The sequence below is a fragment of the Zonotrichia leucophrys genome, chromosome Z (genome assembly GCF_028769735.1).
Source record: "Zonotrichia leucophrys gambelii isolate GWCS_2022_RI chromosome Z, RI_Zleu_2.0, whole genome shotgun sequence".
In the NCBI taxonomy this organism is placed as follows: Eukaryota; Metazoa; Chordata; class Aves; order Passeriformes; family Passerellidae; genus Zonotrichia; species Zonotrichia leucophrys.
Window position 1 is genome coordinate 50,527,105 of NC_088200.1, and position 17,411 is coordinate 50,544,515.

General features: G+C 47.0%; 2 protein-coding genes and 1 long non-coding RNA gene across 7 annotated transcripts in view; 2 read left to right on the top strand and 1 right to left on the bottom strand.

The window, feature by feature from the left end:
* Positions 1-304: 304 nt before the first annotated feature.
* ZNF367 (zinc finger protein 367) lies at positions 305-7,893 on the bottom strand. The gene is made up of 5 exons (XM_064736685.1): positions 7,036-7,893; positions 5,926-6,076; positions 4,000-4,119; positions 3,490-3,628; positions 305-2,903 (listed from the first exon to the last, which is right to left on the bottom strand). The coding sequence occupies exons 1-5, from the start codon at positions 7,393-7,395 to the stop codon at positions 2,663-2,665; spliced, it is 1,011 nt and encodes a 336-aa protein (XP_064592755.1). The 5' UTR covers positions 7,396-7,893; the 3' UTR covers positions 305-2,662.
* Positions 7,894-8,031: 138 nt separating this feature from the next.
* On the top strand, positions 8,032-15,790 carry LOC135459451 (uncharacterized). 2 transcript variants are annotated; one of them, XR_010443037.1, is made up of 4 exons: positions 8,032-8,295; positions 14,834-14,947; positions 15,534-15,592; positions 15,680-15,790. It is a non-coding gene; the product is annotated as an uncharacterized LOC135459451 (long non-coding RNA). The 2 variants fall into 2 exon arrangements; XR_010443036.1 differs by having other exon boundaries at positions 15,534-15,769.
* A 149-nt stretch (positions 15,791-15,939) lies between these two features.
* Positions 15,940-17,411, top strand: part of HABP4 (hyaluronan binding protein 4) — a 40,785-nt gene continuing 39,313 nt past the window's right edge. For 2 of the 4 annotated variants that reach the window (XM_064735520.1, XM_064735521.1), the window contains exon 1: positions 16,334-16,758. In XM_064735520.1, the coding sequence (XP_064591590.1) occupies positions 16,479-16,758 (280 nt within the window). In that variant the 5' untranslated portion in view covers positions 16,334-16,478. Of the gene's footprint in view, positions 16,089-16,205; positions 16,297-16,333; positions 16,759-17,411 lie in introns of those variants that run through there. The other 2 variants (XM_064735523.1, XM_064735522.1) reach the window with 2 other exon arrangements.

The following is a 17,411-nucleotide window of genomic DNA, read 5'->3' on the forward strand; positions in this document are numbered from 1 at the left end:
AAGCGTGGCCTCTGGGGCCGGCCTGCGGAAGGGAGAGGGCCGAACCTCGCGGGGGCACTGCTGCAGCCAGCCCTCAGCACCCCCAGAACTCGGCCTGGGCTTCGCGCGGAGGGACGGATTCTCACAAGTTCCTGAAACTAAAAAACAATTTGCCTTGGGTGGTTTAACTTGTGTCAAATTTCAAGGGACAGGGAAAATAAACACCTTAAGCCTTCTCTGCAACAAGCCGGGCTGTCAGAAACGAGGAGGAGGCCGAGTATTTAATAATTACCAAACAGCACACATTAAACCTGAAAATTAAATCAAGTTTTTATTCAAAGCATCTATTAGAATGACAGCACATCAACTCTTCTGCTTTTAACTCACACCAAACTACTACTTAAATCTTTCAAAGAACCAAACAATTTCTTGTATGTAATCACTTAATAAAAGAAAAAGCAGTCTTCCACAACCCATCTTTGCTTTTTTAACTTGGTATTTTACCCTAAACTTGTCATGATCGAAAACTGCTTCAGCTGTCTGAATTTTGTCTATGGCAAAGTACAATCCAGTGTACTTGTCATACTTCAAAGACCTGAGGAAATATTCTGGCTGACTGAAAAAAGAACTTTAAAAACCTCAAACCCAACAACAACAACAAAAAAACCCCACCAAAAAATCCACAGCCAATCCTGATGAAGTAATATTCCAGTCTGCAAGTGGCTGGTAATTACAGTCTTCTGCCCTGTGAAACACTACTTGGGAGCAATTCTGAGTTATGATTCAGAATTACAACAGATGTATGTTCAGGGCTCATTTTGGGATCAGACTATTCACATGAAGTCAGATGAACAGTCAGAAGCACTTAATATTTTTTAGAAACCCAAAACTTACATACATTAATGAATTACTAGTTTTACGTAGGCAAAGAAGCCTTGTATGACTAGTGTTTCCTATTTTTTTCAGAAGCTGAAGCAGAAGTTAAACCGTATCACTGGTGCAAAATTATTTACAATCAATGAAAGACACTTTCTTTTTTTAAATTATTCAATTTCTTTTTAGTTAAGTGCATCAACACAGGATTTAAACAAACTGGATTAATGAGATTTTCAACCACAGAAGGTTATCAGAGAACATACTTCAACAGCTGCAGTTTCTGATATAAAACCACTCTACTTTTCTGGAACAGCTGTATGCATCTGGTCAGCCTATATCAAGTGATTGACAAAATGTTTTCTTCCTTTTCAGTTCAAGCGAGAGGGAAAGAGACTTCCCTTCTCATCTGAATTTCCTGACTTCCAACAAGAGGAAGAAGTTAAAGCAAGCAGGTCAGTAAATACACATTATTAATATCCCCTTAAGCAGTAGCTTAACAACAACAACCAACAACAAAACCACACACAAAAAGTCCAATCTGAAAACAAAGTTTTGTTAGCATATTAGGAATCTCTGGCTGCCTTCAAAGCAAAATATGGTAAAAGATCACCATGAGGCAATGCTACTGAAAGTACATAACATTCACAAAGTGACAAGATACCCTGTTAAACATTTTATATCAGCATCTGAGTACTAGGCAGCATTCTGCAACTTCATTTATTTGGGAAATATATGAAATCACACTGTTAACACACTTGTAACTACCTTTGGAAGCCTATTTTCTATTTGTATAGTGAATACTTTTCTGCAGTGTTTACTTTATAGCTGTGCTATGGTTAGTGAACAAAAAATTGGCATGTTATGCTGGAGTAAAGCAGTAAGGTGGCTTTATGCACAGTTAGTATGGAGGCTTCTATTTGCTAATCATTATAAAAGCAATGCTTTAAAACTTAGTGTTTGCTAATAGAAGACCTAGAATAGTTTACTACAAACTCAAACCACCCTGTAAATAACCCCTTTATTAACAAAATCAAGTGCCAAATCACTACAGGGCCCAAAAACCTGAAAAAATATTACCAGTTCTTTACCTTTTTCTAGACTTTGCAAGACTAATCATTTTCAGATAAAGCAATGTGCAAAACATCCCAACTACACATGTTAGGAATAACAAGTGCTACCAAGAGATTCTGCTGAAATCAAATCAAAAAAATGTGAAGCAGCAAAGTCAAGCCTCATACCTTGGGCAGTCACAGTGAAGATATTCCCTGCATGAAGCATTTTTTTTCCCTGTACAAGTTGAGATAACTAAACTCTGCCCTTCGCCTTGGAGATGCTAGGTATAGATATACTGACATTAGAAAAACATGGTTTCATTGCTGTTTAACAATATCCCCAGACTCATCACTTTGCTAGATAGTCAGATAAATACTTTTTTGTTAGCCTTCTTTGGCCACATGTACCATCCTGCTAATTGTGAACACTTTGTTCAGAAAGTGTTTCCTGTGAAATCTGCTTCAGATAAATGAGTTAACCTTGCAAAATCTAGCTTCCCATGACACATAAATTTATCAACCCTGCCTTATGCAGTCCCATATTTACAAAATACTTAGAAATTTTACATCTGTCTTCTATCCTATCAAAAGTGCAATTCTCTCACCCCATGTTATGGGGCAACAACATTCTTCATAAATTCTACAGAATAGCAGCCTATTATAAGCAAATAAGGTGCTTAGCTTATGCTTGGGATCTAACTGGTTAAGTAACACCAGAAAGTACATTTTTCATGGGCAGAGACTGCTCCTCCTATCTACTGTCGCAGGGGTGCCACAGCTAAGTTTGCCAGCTCAATGAGTGCCAGCGCGCCATGCATGCGTTCACGCTGCTCCTGGAGGCGACGGTGGCGGGCAGCTGAATGAGCACTGTTTTTCTCTTCATCGTCCTCTTCATCCGACTGAAGATACTCCATTGGGTCCTGCTGTTCCTGATCTGTTTTCTGGATTGCTTTGGTCTTCAAAGCAGGAGCACGCTGCTCTCTAGTCTCCCAGTATCTATAACATCAAAGGTGAGGAATACTTGTAAAATACACATAACAATTGACTCGCACACCAACAATTCAAAATGGGCAAAAACCTCCCAAGTACTAGCTTGCATCCAACTGGGCATTGCACTTGGCTTTACCTTTCAGCCCTTATATGGTAGTATTTAAGCTATCAGAAAACTTCTTTACTTGGTATTTTAAATGTGAAGTGCCCAAGTGCACATCTGTGACAGACTTCTTGTCTCCATGGTGTTCTCAGCAGGCATTTCTTCCAGACATACAGTACACCTCATACAAATGCAAATTCAGCAAAACTGTAGCACTAGCTAATAAAGTATTAGCAGGCGTTGATTAAGCAAAAAAAAAAAGTATTGAAGCAGAGAGCAAACACAAAACAAAACAAAACTGTAAGAAGAAAGTCTCAAGAACTTTGTCTTGACCAGGAGTTCATAATTCTTTAAGGAGAGGCAAGGCTGTGCTGATGTGTACTGGAAAAACATCTATAGTTTTGCTTTCTTGAGGTTTAACTATCCCAAAGAATGAATGCTGTGTCAGACTACTCTTTTAAGTGTTTTGAGAAAGATGAGGAAACTTACTTCGCTAGCCACTCAGCCACAGCTTTATTGTCAGCTGTCTCCTTCTTACTCAGCCTGTCTGTGAGCTCTTCCCTCTTCAGTCGGGCATAGGGATGTTTGGGACAATGACGGTTTGCATGTGTGAATCTGCTTAAACAGCCTTAAAAAAACACGGAGTGACAATGAAGAAGTGTTACAGAAAGCAGCCAACCAAAGAAAGTGTAGCATCTGCGGGATGGAAATGCCACTGAATCCACCCTTCCCCATTCACAAAACCCCTAGGTTTTGTTGAAAACCAAAGGCTCTAGGTTCATAACATGCCCCATTATTTTATACATTAGTATCCACTGACACAGAATGTATGCAATCCTTAGATACATACTTGCAGAATTAGGCAGATTCTGCAGGGCTCTTCCCTTCCCTAAAAGTTCCAGCAAATTTAAACTCCAAAGCTTTTGCCATGTGAACATGCATACATTCCCAATATTAGTCTGACGCCAAAAAGCTGCAAATCGTTCTCTAATGACTTACCATTCTCTGAGCAGACAAAGGGCTTCTCTCCTGTGTGGAGACGCTGGTGAGTTTTGAGCTGCCCACTCTGTACAAAGGCTTTCCCACAATCTGGGTAATCACATAAATAAGGCCTTTCACCTAAAAGTAGTAACAGAAGAGATTTATGAAAGATGACTAGAAGTGTCATAGTACCCAGCAGTGGTCCCTGGCTTCAGAAACTTGCATCTGCTTTAAAAATACTGGTTTACTTAGAAGTGCATGCTTTGTGCTACTGAACAATACACTTACTTCCTAAAAGAAAAAAAAATTGTACTTTTCCTTGTCATATTTCCTGATTTAAAACTCCTAGATAGCACTACGTAAGTATTGTGAAACTGTGCAGGTACAAAGCAAGAAATATGGACAAGTAATTGGACAAGTAATGTAATTCAAGTTGTAACTAGAAACATTTTATCCTTACCATAGACTGAACTAGGGTAAAATATCCTGAGATCAACATCATTACAAGGTTATAGAAATATCTCATAAATCAGTCATCAAGGAAGAGTTCTCCATGCAAACGGCAACCAGGAGAACAAAGGTAGCAGGTGTCTCCTTCCTCAAGTGGACCTGACTGTACACACTACACAAAGGTATGCCATTCAACCCTCAGGAAGGCAACAAAATGAGGGTGAGTCTGGCTCACTAATTCAGAGGAATGACAGGGTAAGCTCTACCCAGTTAAGTAGTTCTTACAACTTCAACACATTGTAGGACCGAATGAAATAATTTATTTTGAGCAAAAAATGAGGAATGCTGGTGTTTAATATCATTATTTATATTAGTCATAGTGACCTGAGCCAGAAGGAGATGGTGACATGTGGGATCTCAGCACCTCAGGACTGAGGTGCCGAGTCACCGAGACCACCATTGGGGGGCTCGGGAGTCCTGGAATGTTGCCAGAAGTGTCTGGTGGCTGGACTTTGATCCTACACAGCAGACCTCTGAGAGAAAAATCTTTTAGATAAACAATTAATAAACAAAGAGACCGAGAAAAGAACTGAAGCCTCTTCTCGTCCTTTGAAACGCGGGCTGCCCCAAGGCCACCCCGGGCCTTTCCAGGCCATCCAAACAGCCGAAAACCGGACAGTGACAGGTAGGGCTTTTGTGGGATTTTGTTTGGTTGGTTTGAGGGGAGTGCTGGTGGTTGTGTCTGTATTGTGAGCTACATTTTTCATGTTTTATGGCAAACAGTGTTCTGTTGAAGAAATAAAATGTATTTGCTTGGTTTAAAAAAACCCAAACAGCATCTTCAGTTTAAGCTCAGCTGAGTATTGAGTGAGTTCATCATACATTTAAACTTAACTGCAAATCACCTTCTAAATACAGTTCAGTAAATTAACCTGATCTCCTCCACCCCAGAAAATTAATTTCAGGTGGTGGGAAAAAACAACTGGGTGGTGATTTAAAGCATGTAGACTCTTCTCACAATAATTAAGCTTACTTCCTAGGATGTGACAATCCCGAAGTTGCCACTTTTAAGTTACTCTAACCTCTTACAGCAAAACTTCAATTGTGATGTGAAAAATACATCAGCAAGGAGGAAACAAAGCACAAAGAGGCAATCAGGATACAAAGTGCTACCAGGCTCAAGTACAGAGTACCAAGCCCAAGACTACAGTCTTTCTTAAAAAGTGAGTCTGCGACAGATAAAATGTTTACACAATTTGGCTATACTATTATAGCCTAAATTGCTGCTACACTTCCGCACTACAAATATGGTTACAAAGACTTTGACTGATTAACAAGCACTGGGAGCGAAGTGTGGTTAATTTAGCAGTTACAATAAAATCATAACAGGTCAAGTTCTTTGAGGTTCCTTTATGTTTGCTGGGGGGATTCAATTCCTTCATTTGTGCTTCCTAAGTGGCTCTCCCCAGCTATTCACACCTTCCGTTTACTCACCGGTGTGAGTTCGTTTATGGGCTTGCAGTGACTTCTCTCGTGGAAAGACCCTGTTGCAAATATTGCAGCGTATCCTGCTGGAAGAGTGCTCTCCTTCACTGATCAGGTCTCGGACGGTGTCTGCTCTTGGACGGCCACGTCTTATTCCATCCTGGGTGCAAATAACGAGGCAACTAAGCTCGGGCACTTCCTCCCCCCGGCAGTTTGGCCAACTGGCACAGCATCCCCTGGAGCAAAGGCGTGACCAAGGATGGTGCTGTGACAGCACAGAGCCACACCAGACTGTGCCCAGCCCATTCCTAAGGGCCCGGTGCAGGAGGGGAGATAACAGGCACCACCATGAGCTCAGGAGAAACTGAGAACAGGATCACAGAATGGGTCAGGCTGAAAGGGACCACAGCGGGTCATCTGCTCCAACCTCCCTGCTCAAACAGTCATTCTAGACCACATGGCACAGGATTGTGTCTAGGCAGAACTTGAGTATCTCCAGGGACAGAGACTCCAAAACCTCTCTGGGCAACCTGTGCTATGCTTGGTCACCAACACACAAAAGAACTCCTCCTCATATTGAGGTGGAACTTCCTGTGTAACAGTTATTGCCTACTGCCTTTTTTTCCTCCAGCTTGTTACAAGCAAATCCTACCTCCATCCTCTTGGCACCCTTGTAAAATACTCATATCCATTATTAAATTCATCCCAATCGTCTCTTCTTGCGGCTGAACAGGTACAGCTCCCTCAGCCTTTCCTCATAAAATATATGCTCTGGTCCCTAAATAATCTTTGTTGTTCTATACTGGACGCACTGCAGGAGCTCCATGCCTCTCTCGTACTGAGGAGCCGAGAACGGGACAGACCGCTCCAGACGCGAGGAGAGATAAGACGAAGAGTTTTTTTCGACGGCGAGGATGGCTTTTTTTATGGCTATTTTTTTACTGTTTGAAGGAGGGAGGACGGGCAGCCACCCCGTTCCCCGCTCTCCCCCGCGGCGCGCGCGCCGTTGCCGGAAGTGACTTCACTTTAAATGCCCGGGCGGAAGCGCGGGAGGGGCGCGCGCGGCGGAGTCACCCCGCAGGAGCGCGGCCCGCCCGCCCCCGCCCGCCGCGCACTCACCTTCAGGTGCCGGTGCCGCCCGCCGCTCCCCGGGCTCCCCGCCTTCTCCTCGTCCCCGCCGGGAACTCTGCCCGCTCCCCCGCGGGGCGGCGGCAGGGCTGACGGGCCGGCGGTACTGTCGCCGCCGCCGGGGCTGAGGGTCACGTTGTGGGCGTTCTCGCCCCAGCGCCAGGGGTAGACCATGAAGTCGCTGAAGCCGGGGCTGGTGGGGACGGGCGGGACGGGCATCGGCTCCTCGGCCCCGCTCCCCGCCGAGGAGGGCTTGATCGGCGTGGTTTTGATAACGGAGACCAGGACGCGCTTCGGGGAGTCCTGGCAAAAAATCACCGGGGGAGCGCCCGGCGGGAGCCGCTCCGCCATCGCCGAACCCTCGCGGGCGGCGGCGAAGGGTGGGAAAGAGAGCGAAAGGAGGGCGCTCCGCGGCGGCACGGCCCCGCAGTCCGCAACCGTCTCCGGGAATGGGCCGTGCAGCTGCACGGAGGTCCCGCGGCCGTCGCCACCTGTCGCCGCCTGGGCTCGCCTCAGCCGCTCATCACTGAGGACGGCGGCTCCCTATGGTCTCGGCGGCTTGCCCTCCGCACCCCTCCGCCTCCGCGGCCACCCCCGAGCGGGTCCGCCAAGTCAGCGGCGGCCCTCGGCCATGGCAGCGGCCGGAGCGAAGCAGTCACAGCGTCCCCGCACCTGTCCGAAGCGAAGCCGGCCCCGCTGGCAGCCCTGGTCCCGGCGATTCCCGAGGAGGAGCCGCCGCCGCCGCCGCCGTGATACGTCCGCGCTCGCAGCCCGGGCCGAGCCCCAGGTTTTCCCGCGTTACGTTTCGCGCCCGAGCGCAGCCAATCACCCGGCCCGGCGCGGGTGTCACGGGGAGTCTGTTCCCGCCGGCCAACCGCTGGGCGGGAAAGTCGGCGGCCGCGCCCCTAGGGGCGGGGCCTGAGGAGGAGACCGGGCTGCTGCTGCCATTCTATTGGGCAGAAACCGGGCTCACGGCCCCGCCGGAGTCGCAGATTGGTCCGCCGGGGCGGGGGCGGGGGGAGGCAGAGGCCGTGCGCCCGGGCAGGTTTGGCGCGCTGCGGCTGTGGGCGGGCGGCGCGGGCCAATCCCGTGGCGGCGCAGCGGAGTTGGCGCGCCCGGCGGCTTAAAGGGGTCGCCTGGCGGTGGGACGGCGGGTCGTGGCTTCCCCTCCCTGGGGCGGGGGAAACGCTTTCCTTTCCCCTGCTGGAGCCCTGCTCTCATCGGCGGACAGAGCTGGGACCGATCTTACAGGTTGGGAGGGTACCCCAGTACGCTGCCTCCGCGGGTATCGCAGGGCGGGCGGGGTCGGGCCGGCACGGCCGTTATGGCGCTGGCGGGGCCGCCCGGGGAGACGCCCCGTCTAGCAGCCGTGCCGTGGCAATAGGGCACTCGTGTCTGTACAGCTACGTGCACCGGTCCCGGGGCTGTGAGAAGTGTGTAGAAGACATTGTCTCGGCCGTCGACTCGGGAATTTTAGGAGGTTCTTAAGGCAGGTGTTATTTTAAGAGGATGGTGCCAGACTTTATTCAGTGGTTCCCAGCGGCAGGACGAGGAGCAGTGGCTCTAAACTGAGACATAAGAAGCTCCACTTCAACATGAGTGACAGCTTCTTTACACTGAGTGTGGTAGAGAACTAAAACATAAGTTTCCCTTCAGCACAGGGCTGCTCCAGTCTGAGAACATAGCTTACATTTATTACATTAGTAGCTAAATTTTGAGGCCAGTATCAGGAGCACAGAGATGCCACAGAGCTCCAAAAATTGTGAGGTTTTTTTCCCAAGATCTATTTTGTTCACAGTTCGTATGCTGCTGACTGCTGCCTTGTAAGAGTGTTGGCAAACTTCATGACTGACAGGAACAGGAAAATGCAAGGAAGAGCAGGTTTGCAGTGTATGACTACTAAGTAATGCCCTTTTGGATAATGGGAAAAGCCTACCAATTCTTCCAATACAGAGGCTGTAATACGGGGCGTCAGCATTCCTTATCCATCCTGAGATCAGCAGCCTTTTCATTCTGAATTATAGTTGAGTTTGCTTCAACTGCTCTTTTAAACTAACTGAAAATCCTCAAGTGTTTACTTAGGCAAATTCTTGCCCATTGCTATGCTATCCCAGCTTCTCCAAGTCAGTGTAACATGTTAAAGTCCTACCATTACTACGCCGGGTCAGGCCTTCCTTACCAGGCTAGAAAGAAAATGTTGCGGCTTGTAACATTTGTTTCCAAAATGAGCAAATAGGTTTCCACATGCTTGGATCTGACCCCCTTAAAACCTTTGGCCCTGAAAATAGCCCATGGTAAATACTTCTGGTAATATAATGATGTTGTAGAGGAATGGTAATACAAAAAACATGTTAAAATCTACTTTAAAATTAAAAAAAAAAGAAAAAATTATTCATGTTAAAATAATTGCACCCCAAAACCAAGCTGCAAATATTCTTCATAACTTTCCAAAACTACATGCCTAATGCTTCAGGTACTACATGTAGCTGCTAAAGAACTCCAGTGGTGGATGGAATTAACATTGTAAGCTGGTATACAGAACTGTGGATACTGGGAATGGAGCAGTGCATTGTGAGAAACAGAATATCTCCATATTTAACCTATGCTACCCCAATGTACACATTATGTTTTGTGATGCCTTTCAAGGGCCTGGCAGCAGATTAACTTTTTTATGTGAGTCTTGTAAATTTTTCTAATGCCAACTTATTGAATTTTGTTAATAGAGGCAACACAAGAGAAGGGAGAATTAGTTGATGCCACATCTGATATTTTAACTGTTCTGAACAATAGTGTTTTATGTTGTAATAGCCATAACCAAAGAGAACTGAACTTTTTCTCCAGATCCTGCCACTGGAAGAGAAAATGGGCATATAGAATGCACCTGGCCTAGAGGGCTTAAAACACACTGCTTTTCAGTACACAGCCATAGGTATTATGATGTATTATTAAAATAGTTCATGTTATGTGTAAAACCTGTTCTAAAGTAATCATCTGAACTGAAACGTCTTAGCAATATTAAATATGTTTCCTTTTCATAGTATTTTGATGCTATGCTACTAGCTTAATGTGTGTTGTGGTTTGACTGTGGCTAGATTCCAAAGTCTCTATAACTTCTCTCTGCAGCTGGACAGAGGAAAGAAATTTTAACCAAAGGTAAATGGGTTGAGATAAGGACTGGGAGAGATCGCTCACCAAATACCATCATGGGCAAAAGAGGCTCAACTTAGAGATGTGAAGTGAATTTATTACTGACAAAATCAGAGCAGGATAATGAGAAGTAAAATAACCCTTAAAAACAGCTTCCTGCTACCCCTCCTTCCTTCCAGCTCTGCTCCTACCCCAGCAGCACAGGGAGACAGGGAATGGGGGTTATGGCCAGTTCATCACCCCAGGCTTCTCCCACTGCTCAGGAACAAGAGTCATTCCCCTGCTGCACCATGGAGTCCCTCCCACAGGAGACAGTTCTCCATGAGCTTCTCCAACATGGGTCCGTCTCATGAGCAGCAGCTGTCAGTGACCTGCTGCAGTGTGAGTCCCTCCCATGGACACACAGTCCTCCCAAAACTGCTGCAGCCTGGGGCACTCTTTTACAGGGTGCAGTCCTTCAAACACAAGCTGCTCCAGCATGGGGCCTCCCTTGGGTTCACAGACTCCTTTGTGCATCACCTGCTCCAGTGTGGGTCTCCTCCACGGGCTGCAGGTGGATCTCTGCATGCCCATGGACCTCCATGGGCTGCAGGGCACAGCTGCCTCACCATGGTCTGCACCAGGGGCTGCAGCAGAACCTCAGCTCTGGTGCCTGGAGCAACTCCTCCTCCTCCTCCTCCTCTGACCCTGGTGTCTGCAGAGTTGTTCCTCTCACGTGTTCTCACCCTACTCTTCTCTGACTGCAACTACATATGTGCAATTTCTTTTTTCCTTTCATCTGAAATCTGTTATCACAGCAGTGTTATCACTGTTTCTGACTGGCCCAGCCTAGGCCAGTGACACATCTGTATTGGAGCCACCAGGGATTGGCTCTGCTGGACATGGAGGAAACTTCCAGCAGCTTCTCACAGAAGCCATCTCTGCAGCCCTCCCCCCTGCAAAGCTTGCCCTTGCAAACCCAATTCAATGCATTAAAGCATTAATATTTTAGTGTAGAAACAAGAAAATTTCTCTATGCGAGTTGAAGGACCAAAATAAGGAAACATGATACAGTCAGATCAAATCCCGCTTATTACAACAAAGCACACCTTTTATCACACGTGACATAAGACTGGAATTGTAAAAGGATAGGGAGCAAGGATTCAAGAGAAAGCAGGAAAATGTATGGTAATAATATCTTTTATCCAAGTCTTTGTTATTATATTTTTAAAGTTTCAAGATTTCCTGTCTGAGCATTCAGATTCCACTCTAGGAATCACATTCCCAACTCGTGAGACTTTCACTGCTGGGACTGAGATCCCTTTGCAGAGGGTGGCTCCAGTCACCTGACAGGTGCCCTGTTTGAATCCCTACACTCACCATACTCACACTGCCAGACAAGCTTCCTTTGCCACCTTGACCCCACATTTCCCATAGCAGTGTCCCAGATGCTGGGTTCCTGGAAGTATTTTGATCCTGATGGGGCAACTCAGTAGCAGCACATGCTGTTTCTATGGAATTCCTGAGCTTTTACACCCTTACAATCTATGTGCCCACCCTTCATGCCCCTTGCACTTGCCTCTTGGTCCAGTGGTGATATTTTGGCTGAGGTCCTCTTCTTGTTCACTGGGTTCTGCAGAGGCTCTAGGTGACTGGGCACCCCCACCCCTTGCAGCTAGCAACAAGGTCCCCTTTGTCAGCAGAAGGTCAGTGCCTGTCCCTGGCTCATTTGATGGGGCTCCAACCATTTGTTGCCAGCCAGGGCACAATGTCCAGCTTGCACAGAAAGCTGTCAGCATTAGGGTACTCCTCTATAAGCATGTCCATCTTCGGTGATGCAGCTCTCTTTTTGGCTAAAGACTTCATGTAGTCAATTTTGCTTGGTAGAATTGTGTTGCTGGAAAATGTATGAGATAGCTAGATCCTCTAAGTGACACAGTGTTACCCTCTCTACCCTGCCCTAGAACGGCACCTTGAGCCATGTGATGTGTTCAGGATGTGTCTCCCTCAGGCAGGAGAGATGTGGGCATAGAAAATGAAATGTCCAGGGATGAGAAAGTGTCTGTACGAAAGGTCAAGGACAGGTTGACCCTTGCTGCTGATTAGGTACTTAGCTGCAAACACAGAGAAACACCAGTCAGCATTCTCAATTCTGTCTTTTGTAATTAGGCACTTTTGCACCTTAAACAAACAAACAAAAAAAAAAAAAAAAAACCAAAAAAAAAAAGAAGAAAAAAATAAGCAAAGGCTGTTTTGGTAAAGATGCCATATTCCATATCTACACCTGCTAGGCAACCTTGCATAGGGTGCTGTTCTGTGCGTGTGAAAAATCCACTTGTGGAGAGAATGCGGACGGGACAGCCAATTAGGCAGGCAGCCCTCCTCTTCACTTAACAAGAGTTACCTGTTGTCAGAAAGGTTAGGCACCTGTGCCTTGTATTACAACTAGGAGACTCAGGCTTTGCATGCAAATATGTAATCGCTCCAAAGCCATTGCTATTACTTTTTGGTATAAAATTCCAGACAGAGCATTATTAAAATGTAATATTCAAGTTTTCCTTGTCTGTCTCCATTGTTTGTGTAAGTATGTAACTCGCCAGTCACACACTGATTGCACAAAGTGAAAAGCTGTGAAAGGAATGAGAGGGAGGTGTTTTTTCAAACAAACTGTGGGCCTGCTGGTAGATAGAGCTAGACACTGATAGGAGAAAGAAGCAATAGGAACCATAAATTCCAGAGGAATTCCACTAATTGACACAGACTGTTACTCACTCAAGGCTGCACTAAATTCCTGGAGTTAGAGAAAAATAACAAGAGACACAAAGAAAAGGCAAGTGGGGGAGGATGCACATTGGAAGAGGGTCTGTATTAGGCGATTTGGGAAGTCTCTACTTCTCAAGGACCTAAAACAATGGGAAAAGAGAGAAGGAAACAGGACTGAGAAATTAGGATAAAAAGGACGATGCATCCCCCAGCAATTTGAGAGATCCCATGGGAAATTTCCCCATGACCTCTTAGTTTATTCATTAATAAAGCCATGGGACTCCACTCTTTTTATGGGACTCCATTCTGTCTCTTTTTTGGCCATAAAAACCTCTGGCATTTTGGATTAATTTTCCTGACAGCTGCAAGCAAAAAAGAGATTGCAAATTAATTTCATTTGTCATGCAAGACTTTTAATCAGTTTGGAGGTTGGAATCTCTTACAGAAATTTTGTTTTGATTGACAGTGCAGAGCATCAGAAAACTAAGGATTTTCTAAATCTTTGCATTAATTTTAGGAAACAGAATTGTACAGATAAAGACAAGATATATTTGTAGCAAACACTGGTTTTGGCTGTCATTGTGGAATCTCTCTGAGCAGTCAGATTTTTTTTTTTCTTTTGAGGCTTCACGAAAAAATAAGGAAATCCCACGGAGCCCCAAATCTCTAATCTTACTGCTGAAATATATCTGAATTTCTCATATTCATCCCTCTCCAAAGATACTGTGACCTTCAAAGTACCTATTAAAGCTGTAAGGACATTACAGTCAGTGATGGCACTGACCAATGATAGTCTGTCATTTTTCATATACAGCATAACCTTCATTCAAACTTGTAGAATATTGAAATAAAAAGATTTCTAAAATTTCTAAAAAAAATTCTGGATACAATGTGTGCTGAGGAAATCTAGTCTAGATGCTGCAATTGATACCAAAAGGCTCCAAAAAGATCTGCAAATATTTGGCAAGATTTTTGATGTGCTGTAGTAATGTGATGTTGTTAATGTCTTTCTCCAGATTAGTACAACCAGATTAGGACAACCTTCCTTTCCAGTTCCTTCTTCACACTGAAAACACATGAGGTTTCATCTTCCGACAAAATAAACCAACAATTCAAAGGAAAGGACAGTTGATCTAAGCGAACATTTCTTACAAAGTATTTTATTCCTTTTTCATATTATTGAAAATTTCATCATGAACTTTTGTTAATTATGGCTAGCTACATTCTACAACATAAGAACTGTGCAGAAATAATTATATTTTTCTTTTGTTGACTTATATTTTTCAGCTTTTAATTTCAAGTATTTCAGAGCCTGAGAGATTTGACTCAACAAGCAGGATTTTGTAAAGCTCTTTTGCAAGCAGATAATTGCCTGAAGTTTCTGTCATTAATTCCATGCAAAACAGTTTGTGTTCTCTTGAATGAAATTTAAACTTGAAAGGGCACTAAGCCAAATTAAATTAGTTTTCTAATTCTGCATGTCCTGATCATGCAAAAGTGGGTCTACATGACAGCCAGAAGAGATGAAATGACTATGTTAAAGGCTTGGAATAATCTGTAGAGGATACACATAATTTTGCTTTACAGTGTTTTCCACAGGCTTATCAGCATTCCAAAATGAAGAGAGAACAGGGCTGTCTTTAATCCTGCCTTTTGAAACAGCATGATTTCTGATACTGTTTCAAATTACTGTAATAAGGATAAAATTAATTTCAAAAAGCAGGTGGTATATGCAGTGAAGTTATCATGACAGAGGAAGCGTTAGTTTCATGGAATAAAGACAGCCTCATCACAGAAATCAAGACTGCAATCACCATTCTTTGGGCAATTGTGGCTGAAGGGCTAAGATTTTGTTTTTACTGTGGCTGATAAAAGAGGCACTGATATTTTGTTCTCCCAGGTGCCCGTCCCCTGCGGAAAAAAGCCTTGATGAGTTTCCTGGCATTATTGAGACAGCAAAAGCACTCGCAGCTGGGTCCAGCTAAGGCCTCTACAGGCGTGTAGGCCTATACAGGTGCGTGGCTGCACCACAATCTGTCACCGCGGGGGCTCGGCGGCGGCCGGGGAGCCCCGTCCTGGCTGTGGCTGCCCGGAGCCAAGCCTAGCTGTGAGTGCCGCGCTGCGGGCGGGCCGGGGATGGCGGTGCCGCTGCGGGCGGGCGGTGGCGGTGCCGCTGAGGGGCTCGCTGCCGGCACAGGCCGCGCCGCTCCGTTCGGACAGCCCGCGCTGACGCCGCGCTCGCCGCCTCATCCCGGCGTGCCTACCGCAGAGCCACCCCGGGGAACGCCCCGTGTGAGGGCGCCTCTTCCCTTGGTGCTGCGGAAAATGCGTGTTTTGTGATTGGCTTTTCGCAAATATCGAAATGGATATTATATGTGTTGTGTTAGAAAGTTACGCTGTATTAATTCTCTTAAGCAGTGTGCTAAATATAGTTTTAGGTTATAACAAAATGTAGAAATATGAAACTATGCTAAGTAAGGTGCTTTTTTAAAAGAAAGGACTCGCAGCACGATAGCACCGCAGGACACCTAAATCTTTCAGAAACAAAGAATTTATTGCCCTCTTATCAAAAGAAACTAACTTCTTCCCTCCTTGCTCAGGCTTGAAGGCGCCGTTAAGATTCAGAGGAAGAAGCTGACGATGACCCCGAGAGAATCCTGTATGTGAATGGAATTTATGCGTCATGTATGAGGTGTATGAATATGCAACAGGCTATTGTTTTTAAACGTTAATCCTCTGTTAACAGGTGTCCTTTACCGGGTTTATGCTGCCCAGAAAAAGGTACCGGGACGTCCGTAACTCCTTGTTTCTATTGTCTCATATTGTCCTAATTCAAATTGTCCAAATTATGATTACTCTAATTGTATTACTATTTTTATAACCATTTTATTCCTATTAAACTTTTAAAATTTAAAAAAAACCAAGTGATTGGCGTTTTTCACAGTGTCACTTGTTGCAGGATGTAGGTTGTACCCAAAGACCCGCGGCGACACCGTTGTGTGACGGCGCCACCTTCGAAGCGCTGCCGCCGGAGACCGTCCTCACACGGGGCGAGGCTGTACCGCTGCCGGGCTGGCGGGGCCCACGCCTGAAGAATAAGAGAGCTGAGCACCGCATTGGTTAACGGGCGTAATTGACAGTTCTGATCCTGCACGGTAATTGGCCGCAGATGGGCACCGGGGGCGGGGCGGAGCCTGGCGCCGGGATTGGCTGCTCTGTTACTCTCCGGTCGCGCGTGCAGGCGGTGGGCGGGCCCGGCCGTGCTTAAAGGCGGCGGGGACGGCGGGGGGGACGGCGGCTGTGGTGGGTGTGCTGTGGGGCTCCATTGGCTGCTGCGGTCCGGCTGGGGCGGGGCTGCGGAAGGTACGGCGGGTCGCGGGCGCTGGGGCGGCGCGTGGGCCGGGCTGCCGCCTCCGCTGCTGCTGCTCACGCCCGGCGTGTGCCCTGCTTCGGCCCCGCGCAGCGGCGGCAGACTCCTTGGGGGGGGGACAGCGGCCGCCGGGGTGCGCGCAGGGGGCGGTCGGGGAGGCGAGGCGGCCGCGCGGATGATGACGGGGCTGGTGGGCAGCCCGGTGGGTGCCGTCATGCAGGATGTCTTCGGGTGCTCCGTCGCCAATCGCTTCTGCCAGCTCCTGGACGACGAGTCGGACCCGTTCGATGTCCTGCACGAGGCCGAGCGCCGCCAGCAGCAGAGGAAGAAGCGCGATGAGGCGGCGGCCGTCGCCAAGAGAGCCGTGCCCGGCGGCTGGGCGGGCAGCGGCAAGAGGGAGACCCAGAAGGAGCGCAGGCAGCCAGAGAGCTCCCCTGCGGCGCCGCCGCAGCCAGGTACGCGGGCAGCACTCCGGCGGGGCGGGGGCGGGCGCGGGCCGGACCGGCGGCCGGTTTGGGAAGGCGGTTCCCGGCGCTGCGGTGCCCGGTGCGGGCCCCGCGGCGCGGCGTGGGTGGCTGCGGGCTCCGCCGGCCTCTCGGCAGCCCTGGCGTGGCGGGGCTGAAAAATCCTGGTTCCCGATGGGGTCTTCGTGGTGAATGCGCCTGAAAGTCCCCTCAGAGAAAGCAGTGACGCTTGGGCACGGTCACGGCACGATGTTGCTGAGCACTGTCAGCCGAGAAGGCCTTGGAATATGTAAATGAAAACTTCAGCAATATCCCCAAGAGAAAAGTGCAAGAGCACAAATTCCTACGCTGTGGCATCTACAGCTTTCATGGTGGTTTAGTGGTCCTGTTGCTGCGTTTCATTGCTTGTCACCCTGGACAGTATTCTTCAGTGTCTGAAGTTTCCAGGCTTGATTTCTCGGTACCTGTGAGTTTTTCTGGCCTGTTGGTGTCTTCAGAGTTCTGTCGTCTCCAGGGATCTGTGCTTATTTTGCCTTGAGCTTGCATTGGTGAGCCGGCCTTTTTATAAAACCTTATTTCCTGGGATAACTCTTCAGCCGGTGTTCAGGAGTGGTCATCTGCTAGATTTTGATGCGTAGGTTTCC

Bases quoted from the DNA above. Each gene is read 5' to 3' on its own strand.
- ZNF367 (XM_064736685.1), bottom strand. From the start codon at position 7,395: ATGGCGGAGCGGCTCCCGCCGGGCGCTCCCCCGGTGATTTTTTGCCAG. The intron at 6,077-7,035 runs GTGAGTGCGCGG...ATTTGCACCCAG, and splicing joins GGCGGCACCGGCACCTGAAG to GATGGAATAAGACGTGGCCG. The intron at 2,904-3,489 runs GTAAGTTTCCTC...TTGATGTTATAG, and splicing joins GTGGCTGAGTGGCTAGCGAA to ATACTGGGAGACTAGAGAGC.